The sequence below is a fragment of the Peromyscus eremicus genome, chromosome 12 (assembly GCF_949786415.1).
Source record: "Peromyscus eremicus chromosome 12, PerEre_H2_v1, whole genome shotgun sequence".
Taxonomy (NCBI): Eukaryota; Metazoa; Chordata; class Mammalia; order Rodentia; family Cricetidae; genus Peromyscus; species Peromyscus eremicus.
Window position 1 is genome coordinate 60244009 of NC_081428.1, and position 23058 is coordinate 60267066.

Sequence of the window (23058 nt, forward strand, 5' to 3'; positions counted from 1 at the left end):
TGAATAAAACAGTATTCTCCAGTGCTTGAGAGCAGTTACTGCACATAACCAGGTAGCTCCCCAATTCTGTGTCATGGGTAGAGTTCTCAACCCCATTTTACTTAGCAAGAAAGTACGTAAACGTTCTGGGATGTGTGTAAACTTGGAAGCACACTGCTTTCAGCCCAGTCAATGATTCAGATTTTACATGGTCCCAATAGCCCTTCCTCTTAATTATAGTGAATGATGGAAAAAGCACGGAACGAGGTAATCATTACCCACATAGTGGAGGCCCACGGAATCCTCCCCAGGAGCCCTGGGGGCTGTGCTCTGGCAGGCCAGCTGTATATTTTGATACACTCGAGAAGAGGATGCAGTAAGAGAACAGGACCGGGTTTCTGCTTACAGACACGTGTGCAGGCATCCCTCCTGAGACCTGATTAGAAAGGAGTGCCAATCTTCCCTCCCGAGACCCGATTAGAAAGGAGTGTGTGACCCTGTCCAGTCTACTGAAATGCATGCTGCACCCATCAGTGTACACTGGGCCGCAGAGGGTAACCCACTCTTAAATTGTTGTTGCAGTAAACACTGATAAAAATGCCCTGATTGTGCCTGCCCTGAAACTCCTTCAGACAGGGGTCTACCATGGTGGCTTTTTCTGGCTGTACCTCTTTAATGCTTAGACCTGGAACTTTGAATCTTAGACCCAGTAAAGCGAAGCAGAACTCACGCCTTCCCCTCCAAGCCTTCATTCTGCCTTTTCCTTGGCTCTCACCTGCTGCTTCCATTCTCTCAGTCATTTCCCAGCTAGGCTCGCCCCTCGCACCACATCCGTTTAGCTCTGGTTTGGCTTTGGCCTCAAAATGGCCTCTGAGTGAGATGGGACGCCTTCGGCCTGATCCTTTTAAATCTGTTTGCTGTGGTCCCCACATGCACCTCAGTGGTGGAATCTGAATTTTGAACTTTTAAGTTTATTCAATACAGCCACGTTTCAGCTTCTTCAGAGTGACAGCCTCGCTTCACTGAACCGTCTAGATACCATGCACCCCATCTCCCTTCCCTGTTTTGTCCCTTCCTCTTCCACAGAGACCTGTGACCCGGCACTCACGTATTCTGAGTGCTACCTATTCCCAAGGCTTCACACGTGCTTCCTCCTGGCAGATTTAAATGTCAGAGTGACAGCCAGCCCCCTTCTGAAGCTCTTTAAATACACACACACACACACACACACACACACACACACACACACACACACACAGAGTCTAGCATAAATGCTGGTACCTGGCAGGCCTCCGCATCCCTGTGGGATTCCTGAAGGTGGAGTAACTCACTCTTCTCACCCTGCAGCACTACAGTCACCCATTGAGTATCAGCGGAAGGAAAGGGGCACAGCTGTGGTCCGCTCCCAGCCCCCTCGGGTTCCACAAGCCAGCCCCAGACCCTACTCTTCTGTCCCTGTGGGCTCAGAGAAGCCCCCCAAGGGCTCCAGCTACAACCCGCCTCTGCCACCCCTGAAGATATCTACCTCCAATGGCAGTCCAGGGTTCGACCACCACCAGCCTGGGGATAAGTTTGAAGCCAGCAAGGTAAGTGACAGCTTGTTACGCATCCCCTTACCACCTCGAAGACCTCAGCGGTCACTTTAGGAAACAGCCTATCTCCCTGTTGATGATCGTAGCAGGAGCAATCCATTAAGTGTAATCGAATCTCACTTATTTTTTCTTTCTCCCCTTGTAATTCACTGAGGCCAGTTTCCTCTGGCTGGGGCACTGTGTCAAAGGACTGTTAGCATCTAAATGTGGAGGATTCGTGTGCCAATGGGAACCACAGCTCCTGTTTTCCATATTAGAAAGAGACAGCCCCATCTAACAGTGATGTGCATCAGCACCTGCAGAAGGAAGGTCGCCCTCCATTGGCTGATGTAGCAAGAGGAAGCAGATCATTGATGAGCACCTGCTCCATAGGCCATACTTCAAACAACCCTGAGGGCCATTGTACCACAGACGGCCTGCACAGCTGGGTCTGCACAGCTGGCGGGATCCTAAACCACAGTGTGGTCAGGAGAGAAATGGGAAAATGCTGGGTTAGAAATCAGGTGACTTGGTTTCTACTCCAAGCTCTGAACTTCACTCACTATTTAAACCTTAGAGATTTTGCCCATCAGGGCTAAGTATTCTCCAGAACTCCTTAGGTCTTAGGAATTGGAACACCTGCATTTCTTAACCTACGTGGTCCGATTTTATAGGCATGGTTCTTTTCCCAAATCGTTAGTTGATGCCGATTTTGTTCAAATGAATGGTTCATGTGTAAGTTCAGTCCTGTAATACGGTAACCAACCCCACCTATTTCATCATATCACCTGAAATAATTTTCTGCCCTAGAAAAACCCTGCCCGTGTGAATCAGTTGAAGTCACTTTGGCATTTTGTCAGCCATATGGAAGATTTTCTGGCTCTCACCATGCCTTAGGAGGCAACCTGGCCTCCTGGGGAGTTACAGGTCTGTCTAGACACAGCTGCCCGGGTATAGACTCGCATGACGAGGTCACGTGGGCAGCACCTCCTGTATTAATAAGTACAGCGGTGGGAAGACGTCAGGAATTCTGTTTTGCAGGGTAGCCCAGGGCCTTATTCTTACTCCTGTGTCAGAGAGGGTCAGGATGAGGTGCACAGGCAAGTGATGCTTCTTAAAAGGATACAGAAGTGAGCTGGGCATGGTGGTGCATGCCTGTGATCCCAGCACTTGGAGAGGCTGAGGTGCAAGGATCACAAGTCCAAGGTCCTGGATTACATGTCAAGTGAGGTCTCAAAAAAGAGGGGAAAATGTAGCATCCCAGGGTCTATGTTCTTTCCATAGAGGATGATTATGACCCCTGACCTGACCTTTGCCCTGACCTCACTCTGCCCAAGTGCTTATATGTCCCTGTGCTGATAACAGGTTCTTCCTGCCATCAGCAAGAGGATGCCATCAGGAAGGCTGCATGCTAGGAAGGAGCTTCCCAGGTTGGATGTGTGTCCATAGCTTTCCCTGAGCATCATCTGAAGCCGTTCGCTTTGGTTATAATACTGTATTGCTATAAAATGTGCTTTCAGAGCATGTTCATGAAAATGTCCTCACTCAGGAATGTTCTGCTTGCTCTGTATCCTGCCAGTGGGCCGTCTGGCCGTTGGCCGTGCCATGGGGTGCAGAGCAAGCCTGTGTGAACCATCCTTGTGTTTGTGTGCCTTCTGCCCGTCTCCTAGCAGAATGACCGGGGAGGCTGCAACGGCACCTCGACCTCATCCATGGTTGTGATCAAAGATTACTATGCACTGAAGGAGAACGAAATCTGCGTGAGCCAAGGTGAGGTGGTCCAGGTCCTCGCCGTCAACCAGCAGAACATGTGCCTGGTGTACCAGCCTGCCAGCGACCATTCTCCAGCAGCAGAAGGCTGGGTCCCGGGTAGCATCCTGGCCCCACTCACCAAAGCCACAGCGGCGGCGGCGGAGAATAGTGACGGGAACATCAAGTAAGTGCCTCCTCCATGGCTTCCCGGGACAGAAGTATGTGGATTTAAAACAAACAAACAAACAAAAAATCAAAACCAAAAGAACACAAAATGCAAATACAGTAGAGAATCATTGCTGCTGGTTCATGATGACGCCGGTGGGATCAGGGTGTGAGTGATGTAAGGGAGCTGCTTGTAGCTCGGGGGGTGTCCAGGCTAGATTGCTCTGGGGTCACGGTGGTGGTGGTGATGGTGGTGATGGTGAATTTTCTTTCCCTTTCATTTATAATTTTCTGTTCATTTTTCCCCTTCTTTTTTCCCTCCACTCGTTAAGAAAAGAACCCTACTGAAACCCTAGGTGACAAAAGACTTGCCTTCCGTTGCTACATTTGACCCACCACGGGACTCACTGGACTGGACTTCTATTTATATTGTATGAAGTTACTGATATATATATATATATATTTTTTGAATGACACCCCAAAACAACCTTAGCACAAATGCCAGGCCTGGACAGGCCAGAGCCTGCTGCTTCTCCCAAAAGAGAGGGAATTTTTTTTTCTTTTTTTTTTTTTGGTTGTCCATGGCAATTCCTCTGTACAGATTGTAACTATTTTTATTTTTATTTCTCTCCTCCCCTGTCACTTTAATATATGTTCATGGTAATTTGTAAGATATTTCTTTTCCTTATTTTGGCTGCAGAAACCCTTCTGAACACATTCCTGTATAAAGCATTTTGCACTATTTAAAGAAACCCATATGGATGAAGTCAGGTTGTGCAATATAAATGAGGAGCCACAATGTTTATCATTGAACCTGTAATGTAACTAATAATTTTAAATGTACTATTTTAAATATGTAAAATAAATTTTCACCATGAGCATGTTTTAATGACGTGAAAGGCTAGTGGACCCTTTCTCCCCATCTCATTATTCTCAGACTTTTGAGTGTGAAAATGATTTTTTTTTCCTTTCTTTTCTATATTTTACGGGTTGGTTGACTAACTACACTGGCAGCTTTTTCCTGTATAAAAAGTGCCTTTGTTGCTAAATCTTGGACCCTGCCCTTTCCTCTAAACACCCCCCTCTGGGTTTTCTCTGACTTCAGCAAAGGGGAATGATAGAAAGTCAACGCAATCCGGAGGGTTCCCAGCAACAGGGTGGCCTTGCGGTGCTGATGTCGACGGGTGACTAGCGTAGGGCGGTGTTAGCCTGCTTTTCTCACAGCTCTCCATGCTTGATGCTCACCCCGTGGGAGGGTCCAAGGAACTACCATGAGGGGACAGAGCAGGGACACCAGCAGAACTGCCCTGCTTTGGCCCTCCTCTGTCAGGAACTAGAAGCTGCTGATGTCACCTGGCCTCTCCAGGTGACCACAGAAATCAGAAGTGGCCCCGCGGTGAAACAGACCCAGGCTGTTTTAGTCTAGAGATGCGTATTTCAGGAAAAGGCCGCAGAGCCCTGACATAGAGGAATCTCATTGAGGTAGCTCTTAATGGGCAGGGCTCTTGTTACCCAGGCACTGGGCCACCTTCCTCCTCACCTTTGGATGTCTTGGTCGGCGGGGTAAAGGGACAAACAGGACAGATAGATGCACCCACTAGCCACTTGGGTTCCTTGCCAGCCAGAGTTTCACAAGGATTGGTGGCGCTGGAGATGAGCAACTGACTGAATGTGGTGTTAGTGTTTCTCAGCAGAGACCACTCACTCTTCCTTCCCTGGGCCTGCATGGCCACAGGGATCAGAATTGGTAACGATGCCTACAGGATAAATGTCACAGAAAAACTGTGTCCACATCAGTCACTGGGCTTGTGGCCAAGAGATGGAAGGTCCCCAAACCACGGTGACGTGTTCTTCTGGGAAGAAGAGTTTGAAATTGAACCTCTCCGGCCACTTGTGCTCCTCTGGACACTATTTTTAACATCTCTTTTTTCTCACCAAGCACCCTGCAGAGCCCAGAGGGTGGCAATAACCAGGCATAAGCCCCACATGTGCGCAGACATACACACAGTACCTTCCGCCCTGGAATTCTTTTCAGCAGGGACCTTCCTGCCTCCCTGATAGTCCCAGGGGAGCCAGGGACATGGATTTGGGAATAAAAGATAAGAGACAAAAGTCTGCATTCAAGAGTGATACCTTCTAGGGTCACTATGTCTGATTCTCACTGGGTTAGAGGTGCTGGAGCCAGGTGCTCTGGGGAGTCCTGAAGAGCTTCTGGCCTTCGGAAGGACCCCACTTCCCACAACATGCATGAACACAATTGCGGTGGTGTTTGCCTCTTCCGGTTAATTGTTGAGGCTGTAAGTTAGGGGACAAATGTTCTAGAACACTTGCCTCGGGTTCCTTAGACTCCTGGTGGCTCTGGAGTGCTGTGGAGGAGGGGCTGGCTAGTACAGTTTACAGTCTTTTCCTCCTAAATCTCCCTGCCTCTCCCTTCAGGAAGGCTCTCTTCCTCAAGCCCTGTCTGCGGAGCCCCGTATTTAACCAGGAAACACAGCCCGGGGAACACAGGCCGCACGCAGTCCATGCAAGAACTAATTTCATGCAGACCCTGTGACCATGACACACAGCTGCCGCTCGGGCCCCTGATGCTGCTTGGGTCTTGGCCTTTGCTGTCCTTGACTCTGACAGAGGTGGGACGCCAGGGCTCTGCTCTGGGCCCGACTTCTGTGGCTCGCTGTGAAGTAGCGCCCAGACCCCAAGCGGGATAGAGGTCAGGGTGGTGTGAGAGAGCATTACCACTGTCACCTCGCTGGGAGCACACACTGGGCCTTGTTCCAACAGGGGAACTCTGGCACCTTTTCCTAGCTGGCAGAGCCCTGTAGTCACAAACACTGAGGACACAGACTGAATGAACCCTTGCCCTCAAGTATCCAGATACGTGAGGGGTATGCATCCGCTTACTAAGGCAGCTTCCTCAGAAACCCTGGCAGCTCCCCAGTACTTGAGAGTGCCATGCCCCAGATACAAATAACAAAATAAGCACCTCAAAATCATTCTGTTGGGCCTTATTTACATAGGCGGTATTATGGCTTGTTTGTACAGAATGAAATATATTTCCTTTATCTTACCCCTTCCATCCTCCCCGCTCCACTATGCCCTTATCAAAACACCACCCCAATCCTTGAAGGCTTCATCAGACGATCAAAAATCTTCGTGGGTTTGGTGACCCGGTACCCATTTTTTTCCCCAAATGCTGCACTTTACCTGGTATACCTTTCAGGAAGGGTCAGAAGTTCACCCTCACTTCCAGTTGGAGGTGACGTCAGCCCCAGCCACCACCGGAGCTGGCACAGAAGGTCTGGGGCCCTGGAGCAGGCTTCACTGGAGCATCTCATCTGATAGACAATGGTGGTGAGCCCACCCACCACCTCACTCTGCCCTATCCTGCCATTTTGATTGGTGCATTTTTTGGTACAACAGGAAGTCATGTTCATGGCATACTCTACGCATGAGAAAGCGGGCAGAAGTGGAGAACACGGGTAAAAATGAAGCCACAGGGCCTCGTAAACCCAAGGATATTCTGGGCAACAAAGTCTCTGTTAAAGTGAGTAAGGTATTCCGGAACTGGGTCCCTCTCATCTCCTCCCACCTTAAGGCATTCTCACAGGCCGTTTTGGTGGGTGGGGATTGATTACTTATTTATCTACTGCCCAGCGTGGGGACCCAAGGGGGAGTAGTTTAGCAGGATTTTGCATGCAAGATCAATTTGTTTTTTTTTTTATTTTTTTATTTCTCCTGGCACCTTCAATTCAAGTAAGTACCTCTTGTTTCCTTTTCTTTTATGATTAAGCAGATGTTTTACTGCAAAATTATCTGCAGCATTCTCTCCTTAGAAATGCAAGATGCTTGGTCCATACTTAAACTTCTCAAAGCTACCCAACTCAGTAGCCTAGGTTTAGGAACACATTCAGGTTACAGGGTTACCCTCCAAACCCCTGATCTTGTGAAGGCAGCGGTTTGGCACTTAAGGGCCCTCGTGTCCTTAGTAAAGTTTCATTTCTTTTCCCCAGAGTCCACAACATCACCTTTAAGCAATTCCCTTACATTCCCGCTGTGCGTGGAAAGAACAGGGAGGCACACTGGTAAAGCCCTGGTTGTTGTTTTTTTTTTAATTATCTGCTAATTTGAACTCACCAGCCATGAGCATGGCAGACCCATGGTTTCTCCCATCTGTAAACAATGTGGGTGTGACCTGCCTTGTTTAGGTGACCCCTCTGAAATGCTTTACCTTGGAGACAATGAACAATCACGCACTGATTCCTCATAGGTGCTTTGCCCTTCCCAAGCAAAAGAGCTACCAAAATCTATTCACCGCCATCCTTTTTTGGGGAAAAGAAATTGGAAAGCCCAGCCTCGCCGAAGACAGTTTAAGTCCAGCACTCATGCTTCATTCTGTCCCCCTCCCCCCATTGCTCCTTGTGGTGTGATAAGCAGGCGTCCACCGTCCCTGCGGAAGCATGCTGCTGCCATGACGACCCACACTCCACCCGAAACGTCCCCGGTTGTTTCTCTGCCCGGTTTCCCATGCCCATGCTTCTCTGACATTCTTCCTCTAGCTGGACTACTGCGTTCTAACTGTGTTCTCTTTCTCCTCCCCTCTTCATGCTGCCAACCAAGGAGACGAACAGTTCCGAGGAGTCAGAATGTGACGATCTTGACCCTAATACTAGTATGGAGGTAGAAGCAGTTATGTTGTCCTATTTCCTACAGTGATTGCCTTGTCCACTGTGTTCTGTAACAGGGACCTTGCTCGAGTCCAGGATGGGTCACGCTCCTGTAATGTCAGGGGAATCGCAGGGCGTCCCATCCAAACTAAAGCAAAACAAAGCACAAACTAAATTCACCTCTGTTGGGGTAGGAAACTCTACTTTGGTATCTTTTTAAAAACCAAACCTTGTGCTTCTCTTGAAAACTTGCCTAATATTTCCTTCATGAGAAGCTTTGGCTTTGTGTAGAAAATGTCCAGCTTTATTATCTGAAACACAGAAAACAGCCGTCACTGAGAGTTGGTTCACAGCTGGAGGGTAAGAGGCACTGGGTGGTTTGGTTTGGTTGTTTTTCTCTTTGTGGGTTCCTCTATTTTCTTTCCTCCTCCCCTGTTCCCTTTCCTCTTCCTCTTGATCTACTGGGCTCTAGTCCTTCAGTGCTCTATGGTTTTCCTGGGTGACCCGGCTCCCAGCTACTCTGTGCTCCTGGTTAAGAACAAAGCAAGAAAGGATTAGCTCTAAGGCATTCCTTTGCCCACTCCCAGGGCCCAGGGCCAGTGGCTATGGCTACCAAGTGAAGAGCCCACCTAACACCTCTCTCCTGGAGCCTTGGTCTAGAGGCAGGGAGGGGGGCACATGGCAGAGCTCTCCCACGCCCCAGGTCTGCGTGTGTATGGGAGTTGGAACGGCACCCTGCCATCTTGAACATCCATTGCCAAGCCTCTAATTCTAGAAACCTGGCCCCCCCCCCATGGTTTCCACACAAACTCACAAACCCTGGAAGAATCAGAGCAAGCGTGAGCTAGCTTGCCCTGGCATTTCAGAGTACATTGAAATGTCTGTTTCCAAAAGACATTTTGGAATGTCATTTAGATGGGATCTGTATCCCCTCCCTAGCACTAGCTTGAAAATGACAGATTTCCTCTAATGCAAAATAATTTCTAAATGTATTTTTGACAATTTCACACGTGTATATAGTGTATTTTTATCACATCTACCCCCATTACTCTTAGCACCCCCCCACTCCCTCTGAACCCCCCCTTCCCCAGTAAGTCGCCTTCTCATGTTCACAGTTTTTGTTTATTCTTAAATACCCACTGAGTTTAGTTAGGGTTCCTCGGACGAGCATGGGTGCAGGGTTATTTACTGGAGCATGGGCAACTTATCTGTGACTGCCCCCCTGAAGAAAAAGGGCAACCCCACCCCCACCCCAGCAATGACAATAACTCCTCAGGAGTAGGGCCTTATGTGTCCCCACCTCCCGCTGCCTGATGTAACGTTGTCAGGCCCAATCTTGTGCAGATAACCACAGCAACAGCCATATGGAGTCCTCCACAGCCTCCAGAGCTTACAAACATGGCTACAAATGTAAATATTTAGAAGACATGTGACAGGTCCATTTAGCGTAACAACAGGAGTAGGTTCCCCCCAAACCCTTTCTTATGTGTAGCCCTAAACTTTTCACCTATCTAGGTAGTTTATTATTATTATTATTATTATTATTATTATTATTATTATTATTTGGCATAGTCCCTAAGAAGCCCACCACCACATTACGAAAGCAACTAAAAAACCCAAGAGAGACGGTGCGGCCTAAGAGCGGGTGAATCAGCTGTGGGAGAAGCCAGCTGAGTTGAACTGAGCTGGGAGGCTGGTGGTTGAAAGTGGGAGCTCTGCCAGAATAAAACAGTGCCCTGTGGGTGTGGGCTCTGCCACAGAGCCAAGTCTGGCAGGTGTGGGTCAGTAAAGCACTCTGATGTGGGAGGAAGTGGTGACTGCATTCATACCTTAAATGTGTCTTAGAGATGAGGGAGCTGGAGGGGTCCTGACCCTGCTTTCCTTGCATTTCCTAAGACAGGCACCTGCTTGCATGGTTCCCACACCTGTCAGTGTTTAGATACAGGTGGCACTTTATCACCGTGCCTAGATGTTGCCGGCATGTCCTGAAGGAGTCGGCTGCATGTAGAGGAAGGCCAGACAGGGGGAGGGGAGGAGCCAGGTATCTGTGTTCCAGAATGACATTCCCACTCTGTGAAAGAAGAGGTGGATACAGAGGGATGTGCCAGTGGTCATCCACTGAGAAAGTTAATTGGTCTAGTCAGATGCTCCGTACTACACTTACATAAGAAGAACAACACACACACACACACACACACACACACACACACACACACACACACACACACACACTTTAGCCCTGCTTGCAAGTTGAACCCCTTTTTAAGGTTCCTAATATTCAAAACTGGGTATCCTCTTGGTGAACCGAGTGGCATGGGTCCCTGGGAGGTGCTACTGGCTACCCAAGGCTATTCTTTTTTTTGTTTTGTTTTGTTTTTTTGAGACAGGGTTTCTCTGTGTAGCTTTGTGCCTTTCCTGGAACTTACTCTGTAGCCCAGGCTGGCCTTGAACTCACGGAGATCCATCTGCCTCTGCCTCCCGAGTGCTGGGATTAAAGGCATGTGCCACCACCACCCGGCCCAAGGCTATTCTTGCAGAAGAAAGCCCCAAAGCATGCTGCTACGAGAAAAGAAAATTTTCTTTTTAATTTTTTTTATTCTTTTTTTTTTTTTTTTTTTATTTTCAGAGCTGAGGACCGAACCCAGGGCCTTGCATTTGCTAGGCAAGCGCTCTACCACTGAGCTAAATCCCCAACCCCCAGAAAGTTTTTAAATACATTAATTGAGGTACAAAGCTGCCTCTAGACAGCTCAGCTCAGCTAGCCCACACCTCCAGGGGGGTTGGAAGCTGTGAATACGCTGGTTGTTCCAATGTGTCCAAAGCAGCTGCTCCACAGCCCTTGTCCCTTGTCTGTGTGTCCAAGTGTCCATGTGCTTTCTGAATGTGTCATCCTGATGGGAGCTTAGCCACTTCAGATACAAAGAGCAAGTAGGATCTGGAACCTCAAGCCGCTAAGCATGAGGGATAGGAAAATGGAACTTTATTGCAGCAAAGAAAATGGCTAGAAGTGCGTGCTAAAGACCAGTTGAAATCCGGGTGGCGGCGCCTCCTCCAAAAGGCCTCTTGCTGCTAAGGTGATAGTTTGGGGTCTGTTTCCAAAGTCCCCCGGGCCCAGCCTCACCTTGTCCTTTGAAAGTGTATTCTAGTCTCAGTGAGCTGAACAGTAGCTCCCTCTAGTCTATACTCAGCCTCCATGCCTGGGACCCCAAAACCTGGCAGTGTGCACCCAGGTGCTTGCTGCATGCCTGGTCTCCCAGTGTGAAGTCCCGCCCTGCTGACTGACCACCCTTGACCTGACGGACAGCAGCATGTTCATCCCGGAGCACACTGTGAACAGACTCATCTGCCTCCACGGGAATGACGTCATCCAAAGCATCTTCTCCCTTCTCTCAACAGGGGACTGTGTTCCTTTAAGGGACAGTTTCCTGGGGCCTTTACACCAGATGCATCCTATCCAAGCATCTATTTGTCTGGCCACCGTACTTTTAAGAAGACATAGGCTGTCCTTGAAAGCAGTTTAAGAGGAGAATAAGGCACGCTGAATCCTTGGATTTAATTGGCCACTTACATTAAGGGAAGCTGTTGGCACTACTATTCCAAGTCTTTCCTTTCCTTCCCCTGTCAACCAATGCTTGTGGATAGTCACACGCACACACGCACACACACACACACACACACACACACACACACACACACCCCGCTCCCAGCACTGCAGGCCATACCACCAGCCACAGCAAGACTGGCACAAGGTCCCTTCATTGCCCTCTCAGCCTGGCCATCTCTCCATCTGTCACCACACCACATGGGGAATTGCTTTAAAAATGAATGCCTGTAGTTCAGCATTCCCTTGCACTCTTGGGGGAAGGGAGTGAAGGGAACATTATATGTGCAAGAAATTTACATGCAAAAAAAACCACCAAATGAGGGTAAAAATGAAACACTAGGGTCTCTTGAGAACAGCTCTGTTCTCTCGTTCTCTCTCTCTCTCTCTCTCTCACACACACACACACACACACACACACACACACACAGCTTAGACGGATGATGGCCTTTTCTAGGCTTAGAGCCATCTGGCTGCTTGCCAGATTCCTCAGTCCCGTGACCACCCCGATCTCTACAATGACACTTCAGGCTAGAGCCAGGGCCCAAGTATCCAGGCCCAGCACCTGGCCCTAGCCGGGGCCTGTGTCTAATAAATCCTTTCTGGTCAGGGTTAGATTTCCCTTAGGACTCACAGTCCATGCCAGGAGGTCCCCACATTCCATATCACCTCTGGAAAGCTGGGGAGGTCATTCCTGGGTTTTCACAGCTGCTCAACCTCACATTGCCCCCTGCCTGAATCACTCAGTGGGGGTGAAAAGTCTGAACCCATTTCCAGACTTGGGCCTTTATCTCCAAGGATCAGAATTCTCAGCCTAGCTCTTACATCAAACCTAATTAATTACACACATTTTAATTTCTTTAATAAAGCTCCATGGCCCTCTTAGCAGAGGTCAGTCCATCAGAGTGAGAAGCTGTGATTCCAAAAAGACTCCCCACCCCCCACCCCACCCCCACCCCGCAGCCACTGTAGACTCTGGTCTCTTTCAGCTGCCAATTGCCAGCTCTGGAGCTTAGGGGAGCTAATAAGTGCCCTCAGCACTGTGGAGAAGGGTCCTGGAGGTGCCAAACCAAGACGCCTGAAAAAAGGAAGTTAACGGGGGAGGCTATTTCTAATCAAGGTAAAAAGAGCCTTTCCAGCAGAGCTTTGCGAAGCTGGAGCGAGTCTGTGCTTTCGTTGACTCTTTGAACCACTTCACAACGGCTGTAACCTAAATCAGCATCCTTACCATTGCAAGTGTGGAGTTCAGTGACGGGAAATGCCTGCGCGATGTTGTGCAGCCATCCCCACCCTTCATTCCTGGAGCTTTGCCATAATCGCAGACATGCTGTGTGCCCACCAAACAACAGCTCCCCTTCTCGCCTCCCATCTCCCTGGCTCTTGGACTTTTTTTAAAACAGGAAGTTGAGGTACAGAAAGTTTAACTTGGGGCTGCAGAGATGGCTTGGCTGTCAAGAGCACTTGGTGCTCATCCAGAGGACCTGGGTTTGATTCTCAGCACCCACACGGTGGCTCACCGCCATCCATAACTCCAGTTCCAGGGGATCTGATGCCTTCTTCTGACTTCTGTGGGCACCAGGCATGCATGTGGCGCACACACACACACACACACACACACACACACACACACACACGCATGCATGCAGGCAAACATGCACACCCATAAAATAATTTTTAAGCTGTTATTTTCAGTTCAAAACATAGAAGCTAGGACTAGGGGGCTGGCTCAGTCAGGAAAGTGCTATGCACGCATGAGGACCTAGGTTTTGATCCCCCGCATCACATAAAAAAGTGGGCACGGTGGCATCCACCAGTAACCCCAGAGCTGAGGAGACAGAGACAAGATCTCTGGGTTTGCTGGGCAACCAGTCCAGCTGAATCAGTGGGCTCTCAGTTCCACGAGAGACCCCACGTCAGAAATAAGTAGAGAATAATTAAGGAAGACCCGCAGTGTTGACCTCTGACCTCCACACACACATACACGCAAGTGCATGCTCGTGAACATGTATGTGTACACATGCACATTGATTTAAAAAGAAGATGCCCTGAGGCAGTTGCTCGGTTTCCCTGACCGTTATCCCCACCACCACACACCAGCCTGTGGCAGCTTAGAATATACCCTTTCCGGGTTGGTTTTCATCTAAAGCGCAGGTCCTGGGGGCCGAGAAGGCCTGTCTTCCACTTCCAGGCGCCCTGTGTGAGTGTGTGGTTCTGTCTGGCTCACCCAACGGATTATCCTTTGCACCGATCCTGGCTTCCCAGAGCTGAACTATGACGGAAACAGAAGCCACGCAAAGGAATGGGACTAAAGCAGAGTCAGAAAACCTGGCCTCTGGATACGGGCAACTATGTGGCCTTGGGCCAGTGAGCTTCCTGAGCTCTGGGTTTCTCTGCAGGCAGCTCACACTCCCTAGTGTGCGGGCCTTTAGATCCTGAACACCACATAGATCTAAGGGGGAATGTCAGGGGACTGGACCATGTCTGCCTCCCAAAGCACCGAGACCATGACAGGGCAAAGCGGAAGAATGCTGTCTGCTGTTGAGTGGTGGCAGGGATAGCAACTGAAGTGACCACTCAGTTCTGGGAACAGAGTAAGTGTTCAGAGCTGGCACACACAACACCCCCCCCCCAAAAAAAAAAAAACCATAATCCTGGGTCCCAGCTGCCCGAGCCTCGAAGAACTAGCCTGTTTGCTCCTGCCTAAGACATTCTGGCATCCTCGTCTCAGAGTCAGGGCTTCAGAATAACCTGGCCACACAGATGAAACGTCTACACCCCAGTCGGGCGACTGACCTCTGGCATTGCCAGTATGTTTCCACTGAAGCCTGTTTTTGTATTTTAATAACAGAATCAATGAAAAGGACTCTTTAAAGAGAAAGAAAGTGGAGTGTCCCATTCCTCTTCTTTTCGACAAAACATTTGCTTTGTAATGTATCTGATGGATTTGGCAGCCAGACACGCTCCTCCTGCCCAGATTTGTCCTGATTCCCTATAAGGACTGATGGATGTTTGCCACTGAAGAAGGGACCTTAGCTGAGGCAAGTCAGCTCTCCATCCTGTGCTCTGTCTGACCATCAGCGGAGGGCACAGTCGCTTATCTGGGCTGGTTTTGTCGCTGACCAAGTTCCCGAGAAAAACTAATGTAAACGGAGGAACTTCTTTGCCTCACAGCTCCTGGGTTTCTGCCATTGTTCCTTCAGCCCTGATGCTCTGGGTCGGAGATGAGGCTGAAGACCGTGGCCACAGGAGAGTGTGGGAGAGCAGGCTAGTCACTCGTGGCGGCCAGGAAACAGAAATGGAGAATGTCCACACTAGAGGGCTGTTTCCTTGTCTCCTTTTTATTCAGTCTGTCATCCAACAGGCTATGGGATGGTGCCATCCACATTCAGAGCAGGTTACCCTAACCACCACCACCCTAACTAATCCTCTCTGGCAATGCCCTCACAGACACAGCTAGAGTCGTACTTTCCAAATCTCCTAGGCACTTCTCAATCCAAGTTGACAATAAGCACTAACAATCACCTTTCAGTGTGCCGCCACCAGGCACGGTGGCACACGCCTTTAATCCCATCACTCAGGTGGCAGAGGCAGGCGGATCTCTAAATTTGAGGCCAGCCTGGTCAAAATTGAGTTCCAGGACAGCCAGGGCTACACAGAGAGACCCCCGTCTTGAAAAACAAAACAAAACAAATCAAAACCAATCACGTCTCTTAGAAAAAGCAGGTTCAGGGAAGTAAGATCACTCAGCCGGCAGAAGGGCAGGTCTTGCTATCGACCTGTGCCCTCCTCGCCTTGACCTGTGTGTGTCCATCAGGAAGTCTAGATGCAGAGGCTCAGGCCCTTCCTTGTTGCACATCTGCTTGTAGGAGGAGAATTTCTTCTTCAACAACTTTTATAATCCCTTGACTCCTGGGGTAATCGCTGGGCTTTGGGCACACCCTTTCCCAGTGACTCAGGAGCATAGCCATTGCAGCCGGGGAGGTTAAGTCTATTTGACATTAGTTGGAAATGTCTGAATTGGTTTCTTGGGCTGGCATCTTTCACTGTGCTCTTAGTCATGTGTGTCCTGAGGCACCTCACCCTAGTCTGAAGGCCTGGCCCATTTCATTATGTCGTACACTTACAAGGGCACAAATGCCATTGACCTAGGAGTTTCCCTAAGAGTGTACCATTAGAAAAGACAAAGTCACCACTCCCATTTACCTCTCCATACGAGCATTCACGTACTGTCAAAGTTCACCTGCAAGCTCAGGGAGCATTCCTCAATGATTCACAAAGCAAATCTCAGGGGGAAAAAAAAAAAAAAGAACCAAGAAATCAATCCCACATAGACAGACCAAGTTCTCCAGCCGCAAAGATGATTTGAAAAAAGATTTGTAGGGAGCTGGAGAGGCAGGTCTGGAGTTTGAACCTATGTCAGGCAGCTTACAACTTCCTGTAACTCCAGCTCCAGGGGATTTAATACCTCTGACCTTCTTGGGCACCTACATCCATATGCATATTACACACACACACACACACACACTTAAAAATAATAATAATAAATCTTTTTAAAAATTATTTGAGCCAGCTGGTGGTGGCACACACCTTTAATCCCAGCACTCAGGAGGCAGAGCCAGGCGGATCTCTGTGAGTTCAAGGCCAGCCTGGGCTACAGAGCAAGATCCAGGACAGGCTCCAAAACTACACAAAGAAACCCTGTCTCAAAAAAAAAAAAAATTATTTGAGGGGATGGAGAGATGGCTTAGTGGTTAAGAACACTGGCTGCTCTTCCAGAGGTCTTGAGTTCAATTCCCAGCAACCACTTGGCAGCTCACAACCTTCTGTGTGATCTGAGGCCCTCTCCTGGTCTGCAGATGTATGTGCAAACAAAACATCAATATACATAACATAAATAAATCTTTTTAAAAAATGAGTTGAGGTGGGTGGTGGTGGCGCCTGCCTTTAATCCCAGGAGGCAAAGAGGTAGGTGAATCTAATTCAAGGCCAGCCTGGTCTACAGAGCTAGTTCCAGACAGCCAGGACTACACAGAGAAACCCTTCTCAAAAAAAAAAAAAAAAAAAAACAAAAAAAAAAAAAAAAAAAAAAAAAAAAACAAAAACAGAAAAAGAAGGACATTGGAAAACTGTTGTAGTCAGATTGAAATAATAACTAAATATTAACTAAATCCCTTCCTTCCCTGCACTCAGATTTACTTGCAGCAAACATAAAACTGATAGGCTTGGAGGGGTGGAGTGGAGGATTTTGTTTCACTCGGAGTAGCTCTAGATGGTTCGGAGCATTCAGTTTGAGTTTCCTACAGCCATCTTTATCCATTAGCATCCTTCGTATGCTGTTTGCGTGTACTTTGTGATTGGATGGTGAGGGATTAGAACAAAATGAGACCAGGTCATTTTCAGTTGACAAATGGTTTTCCAGACAGAGTCGCTCCCTCTTTCTTGGAGTCAGACTCTTGGGCATTAACTGGCAAGCAAAACTAGGCTCCAGCTCTCTTCAAACTCAGTTTGTTATTCAATCATGGTTGGTTTTACCTGTAACATTTTCCCCTGGCCCTCGCTGCTGTTCGTTTTGAAGAAAAACATCAGAAGGAACTAAGCTGCTTTGGCGATTCAATCTTATGGCCTCAGGAAACCCTATCACCTGCTGCCCTCTGCTGTTCAAATAAAACCAGAACCCCAGCACTCCATCTCTGCCTCTACCCCCACCGCCCAACTTTACCCAGCATTTTCTCTTCTGCATCTCTCAGAGCAAGACTGCATTTTGTATGAACAACATCATTTCTATTTCACATTTTTGTTCTCCGTGGCTTCCCATCCGTCACTTTATGCTGACTGCCCACCTTTGTAAGGAAAAGAAGCGAACATTCAATTATAAGAAACATCTGAGACTTAGGATAAGAACCTCAGATCCCTGCGTGTACCAACAATGGTCACTAGACAAGACAGTCAGGAGACCCAAATTCCAGTCCAGTAATTGAGTGACCTCAGTGAATCTGATTCAAAGAAGCTTTGACCCATTCTACAAAGGAGGCTGTGTTTAACACCGTGATTGATAACAGTTGAAGGGACATAAAACACAGAAGGGTTGCCATCTGCAACCTGGTGGCTGGTGAGCATATGCAGTACAGATAAGATGCTATGACACACGGCAGCTTGTGACCAGAAGCCCCAAGGTACCAGCCTCTGAAAGAGCATAGAGGAAGACCGCCGACTGGCTGAATCACGGACTTGGACTGACCAGTGGGATTCCCAATTTATAGAAAGCAAAAGGCTTCCAGTTTCTGGGGAAGATATGTTCTTATCTTACCTCCCCCTTAATTAGAATCCCAACCACTAAAAATTGTCAATGATTTGACAAATACAGAATACCACATGCCAAGTTCTGTGCTAAATTTGGAGGCAATAATAATGAAGATGATTGATGGTGATTACTCAAATCAGTCATGGGCCTGGGAGCCGTAGAGATCCACAGACAAGTCCTAAGTAGACCACCATGGGAGAACAGTGTCATGGCCGTCTCCTGTCCATACCTGGATTTGCTTCAGAGAGAACAAGGAAAGAATCATCTGGGGCTGTGGTCCACAGTTACAGCTAGCAAAAGCATTGGTGTGGACCTTGCCCTGCTTCTTAGTTGCTGCTGGAAGTTTATAGAGGACCGGAAGGAAATGGGACAGAGGTAGCCAGCTGAGCGGGTGTGCCTTTGACATCAACGACAAAGTGCAGCGCTTTCCCCAAGCACCGCCCACTGCACTCCACATTGTGATGGACAGAGTGCTGAGCTAATCAAAGATGGCCATAGCCAGCCCTCTGTCACTGTAGGACCTTACACTTCACTTCCCTGTCTCATTTAGGAGATAGGGATCAGTCATGCTGCCCCTGTATTCCTCCAGGGCTTTGCGGGATCCCAGGGAGGTGTTGGTGAGAAGTTTCTACCGCTTAGATAAAGCTGCCCAGGTCAGGGCTGATATTACCAGATAAAGAACCTACAGTTAAGCTTCTCCCCAGCATTCCCACTAATTCTACACCCTAATTAGGAATACTCATTTCTTAAACAGAGCGTGTATTCACCAGCATCCGTGACACAGTTAGGTTCCCATGATGAGAAAGAGGAGTAAGACACCCTCTCTGCAGCCAGCTGGGGTGTGTTCTCATAGAAGTACTGCCTCGGTGCAGGCTTCTGAAGCCTCGCTTCAACTTTTCTTACGAGGACCTGAGAAGGTAGCTCCGTGGTGGTGTGCTTGCCTAGCGTGCAAAAGTCCTGGGTTCCGTATCTCGTGCCTCAAGTATATGTGAAATATACCTTCCACGTGTTCCCTTGTCCCCTCGATGAGACTGCTGGCAGGGACTTCATAGCCTTCTCTCTGGGGAATCTGGGCCACCAAAGGGTCTGTTGGGCAGCAACCTCAGGGGGCTTCCTCCCCCAGAGTCCTGATTGAGTCAGGGAAATGGAGGGAGCAGGGTTCAGAGCTCCGTTGTCTGTTGAGGGCTGGTCCTTACCGTATATAAACCTAGAATGTCACCGAACCCCGTCTTTCCCCCACTGTACTGAGGCCTGCGGATGGCAGTGTGCCAGACCACCTTGTTCCCTCCTGGTACCGCCACCTAACCAAGGGTCGGTTCCATAAATCTTTACCGACATCAAACAACCCTTCCATGCTGGCATTACAATCCTCAATTTACAGACAACTGAGTCCCACATTGTTTAAGAACAGCAGCCAAGCTGGGTGGTGGTGGTGGCGGCACATGCCTTTAATACCAGCACTTGGAAGGCAGAGATAAGCAGATCTCTGTGAGTTCGAGGCCAGCCTGTTCTACATATCAAGTTCCAGGATAGCCAGGGCTACATAACGATATCCTGGGGGAGAGGGGGAAGAAAAAGAGAGACAGGAAGGGGGGGCGGGGGGAGAGAAACACTATATGCTGTTATAATAAATACTGAAAGTAGGGCCTATATCTTCGTATTTCTGTGTCCACAGAACCACACGCAGATCAGCCAGTCCTTCTTAAGTGGAAAGAAAAGCCTCCTATAAGCCAAGCTCTGAGTAATCACCATCAATATCTGGAAATATTCTTAGCCTCTTCTCTGTCTGCCAAATAACTGACTCAGACAGGGTTCACCTACCTCACCTAAGCCAGGCCGATTAATGAACGACCTCTTTCGCGCCCCCTGCTGGTGCCGTGGTGCTGCTGTCGTAGTTCATTGATCGCCCTGAGTAAAGTTTTGCATCCCTCTCACACAGGGGTCTCTTAGGTGTGAGACTCAATAGCTTTACTTACAACATCCTTGCATGTGTCACTCATCTACAAAAGCCTCGGGGGCTGGAACCTGGCAGAGGGAAGATCCGTCTCTTTGCACAGACCGGATCATCCACCACTGGTCCTTCAACAAGGCTGCCTGGTAATTTGCCTGAATGAGGCTTAAAAAAAAAGGGTGTGGGGCGGGGCACGGTCGGTGGTGTCGCACGCCTTTAATCCCAGCACTTGGAAGGCAGAGCCAGCGGATCTCTGTGAGTTCGAGGCCAGCCTGGTCTACAGAGTGAGATCCAGGACAGGCACCAAAACTACACAGAGAAACCCTGTCTCGAAAAACCAAAAAAAAAAAAAAAAAGGGGGGGGGTGGGGAGGGTGTTGGGGGAGCTATCCCTCCTAACTTCCGGGAGCTTCTGCAGTGGACAGTTAATACAGAGACCCGCAGCTGGTAACAGTTCTGAGCAGGAATAACTGTGGAGTGCTCAACCCTAAATGAGAACTCTGTACCGCAGCCCCTCCCCCACGAGTGAACACCGCAGAAGAGAAACAGAAAGATGATCAGGGCCATTGAGGGAAGTGGCTATAAAAAGTGTTTTCTGGGCACGCGGCGCCTTTGCCTTCATGATTTCACAGCAGCGGTGGCTGTGACCAAGCCAGTCAAAATGGCCAACATAGACGGGAGAAAGGCTCGAAACCCAGCCCTAGCTGAGCCTTGGCCACTGAGGGCTGCTGAAGCAGGGAAGAGTCGGTGGTTCCCCAGGAAATGGCCCCCTGGTGGTCTGCCTGCGCTCCAGGACGGCCCTGCACAGACCCATGCACGTGGACAACACTGATTGGACTCAGTGGCCTGTGAAAAGAGGAGATGAAGTTGGGAGTGGGGTATGGCAGGGAGTTCTAGAAGGAGCTGAAGAGAGAGTGGGGTGATATGATCAAAATACATTGTATATATGTATACAGTTCTCAAAGAATGAATACATTGTGTGAGTGTGTGTGTGTGTGTGTGTGTGTGTGTGTGTACTTTAAATGCCAGCCAGACATAATGGCACATGCCTGTAACCCCAGCTATTCAGAAAGCTGAGGCAGAAGAAGCCCTAGTTCAAAGCCTGCCCTCAACATTTCGGTAAGGCCTTATATCAAAATTTCAAGTAAATCAATTTACAAAGTTGTAGGACATCACACTTGCCGAACACGCGCAAGGCTGTGGGTACAATCCCCAGTACACCTTTCCCTGCTCTAAACGCCTACACACTACTTCACACCAATCCATACAGAAGCTCTTGGCTGACCTCTGTCTTCAAGCGACCTCAGCCAAGGAGTGGGGACCACTGAATTAAGCTCAGGGTGCCTCTCGAAGTGGCCATTTTCAGACTAATAGAGGGGACTGCATAAGCCCGAGTCCCCATCCACACAGTTCCAGAATTAGCATTGCCAGGGTGCCTACAGCCCATGTCACGGAAATCCTGTGTGTCGATGGGCAGTTAGTGTGCAAAGTGGAACCCCCAGCAGTAAATGGCATCTTCCCAGAGGGCTCCTGCACGTCCCTCTGTATGAGAACGCACAGAAACTGTGTGTGCTCACGGGAGGCAGGGACAGATACTGGGAGCCCCACCCACCCGCGAGCTTTTCTTTCTGGAAGGCAAGTGAGTCTTCCACCCCAGGTGGAAGGAAAGAATTTTGCATGACCGAGTAGTGGAGGTCAGCCTTAACCACAAACTTCTCAGCACAAACAAGGCAGTTAGAACATCACATCTTTGAATAGAAATCGAGACCTCCTAATTCAACAAGCACCAGGCTAGCACTTGGCATATAAAACTGTACTTATCTTTGTGATAGCAAGGCACACTAGGTGTTATTTCTTTTCCATCTGATAGTGAAGGAAATTAATACTAATCAGTACTAAGTAGCGAGCTTGCGGCCACATAGAACGAAACAGGTGACAACTTCCTCGTTTTACCAAAGCTTGAGCCTTTTCACAAGCCAGATTCTTATGATCTGGGCTTGCCTGTGACTAGGGAGAGATGATACAAAGCGGCGGGTGGGGGCAGACCACAGTGAGCAGCCTCTTGAGAATGGATAACTTTCCAGGAAGGCTAGAGTGGCCTCCTTTAGACGATCCAGGTGTTCTGGGGGCAGGCAGGGCACATTATGTGGACTGCCACTTTCTCCTCAGACCAGCCATGGAACCCGAGAAATCATTTGATGGGCTTGAATCTTCCTTTGCTCCCTTGAGTAGCACAAACGTCAGGAGTCTGTCCATCCCCTGTGGGGGCCAGGGCCACAGAGGTGGGACTGGGACCAGAGAGACAGTTGGGCTGTATTGCTTTTCTTCAAGCAGGGAAGCTCTGCTTAATGCCAAATAGGGATGGAAGGGGAGCTCTGGGAGGAAACCACTGGGGAAGGGGTTCACTTCAGTGCCCCCGCGGCCTCGCTCTCGTGTCTTTTGTTTCTGCCAGAAATCTGTGGGGGAAACCGTTGCTATGGTATTGATTGAGGGCATGTTGACTGGGAGGGATGTGGAAGAAAGGGCAACAGGAAGGAAGGGAGGACGGTGGCCACAGCCTGCCCAGTGGCCACCTTAGACAGGAAGTAATCCTGTGTCCTTTGGTGTCGAAGAGGGTGTCTGTGACTGTGGTCATCCACAACAGCCCAGGGACAGGGTGGGCTCCTGGTGGCATTGCCCCAACCAGTCCTTGCTTTTGACTCGGGAAAGTCTATAATTTTCTCTTAGCTGGAAAGCCTCAAGCAATTTTTCTGTTCTTTTGTGTGTGTTTTTCAGATCTTAAATCCAAATTTCATCCAAGAAGGTGAGTTTTTAAAGGGGATAGAATTGAGAATGTGGGGCTTGGCTAAATTATATCTAGCTTTAAGGTAGGGACTTAGAGTAATGGTGATATGCTTCTGTATTTATAGACAAGGAGAGGTAATTAAGATAAACTGTTAAGTGAAAGAGTGCAGCATGTGAAGGGGGTTTTGACTAAGTGAAGAAAAAATATATTTGCCTAAAGCCCAAAGACTGTATAGCAAAATGTTCTCAAATGCCACCTCTGCATTATGCCATCATGGAGCTTCCTCCTCT

General features: G+C 48.8%; 1 protein-coding gene across 1 annotated transcript in view; it reads left to right on the top strand.

Moving 5' to 3' along the window:
* The window catches only part of Kalrn (kalirin RhoGEF kinase), a 604693-nt gene that overhangs the window by 566179 nt on the left and 15456 nt on the right, over positions 1-23058 (top strand). The window contains exons 47-51 of the mRNA XM_059277711.1: positions 1327-1565; positions 3221-3486; positions 6888-7011; positions 8085-8144; positions 22759-22786. Coding sequence (XP_059133694.1) covers positions 1327-1565; positions 3221-3486; positions 6888-7011; positions 8085-8144; positions 22759-22786 — 717 coding nt within the window. The remainder of the gene's footprint in view (positions 1-1326; positions 1566-3220; positions 3487-6887; positions 7012-8084; positions 8145-22758; positions 22787-23058) is intronic.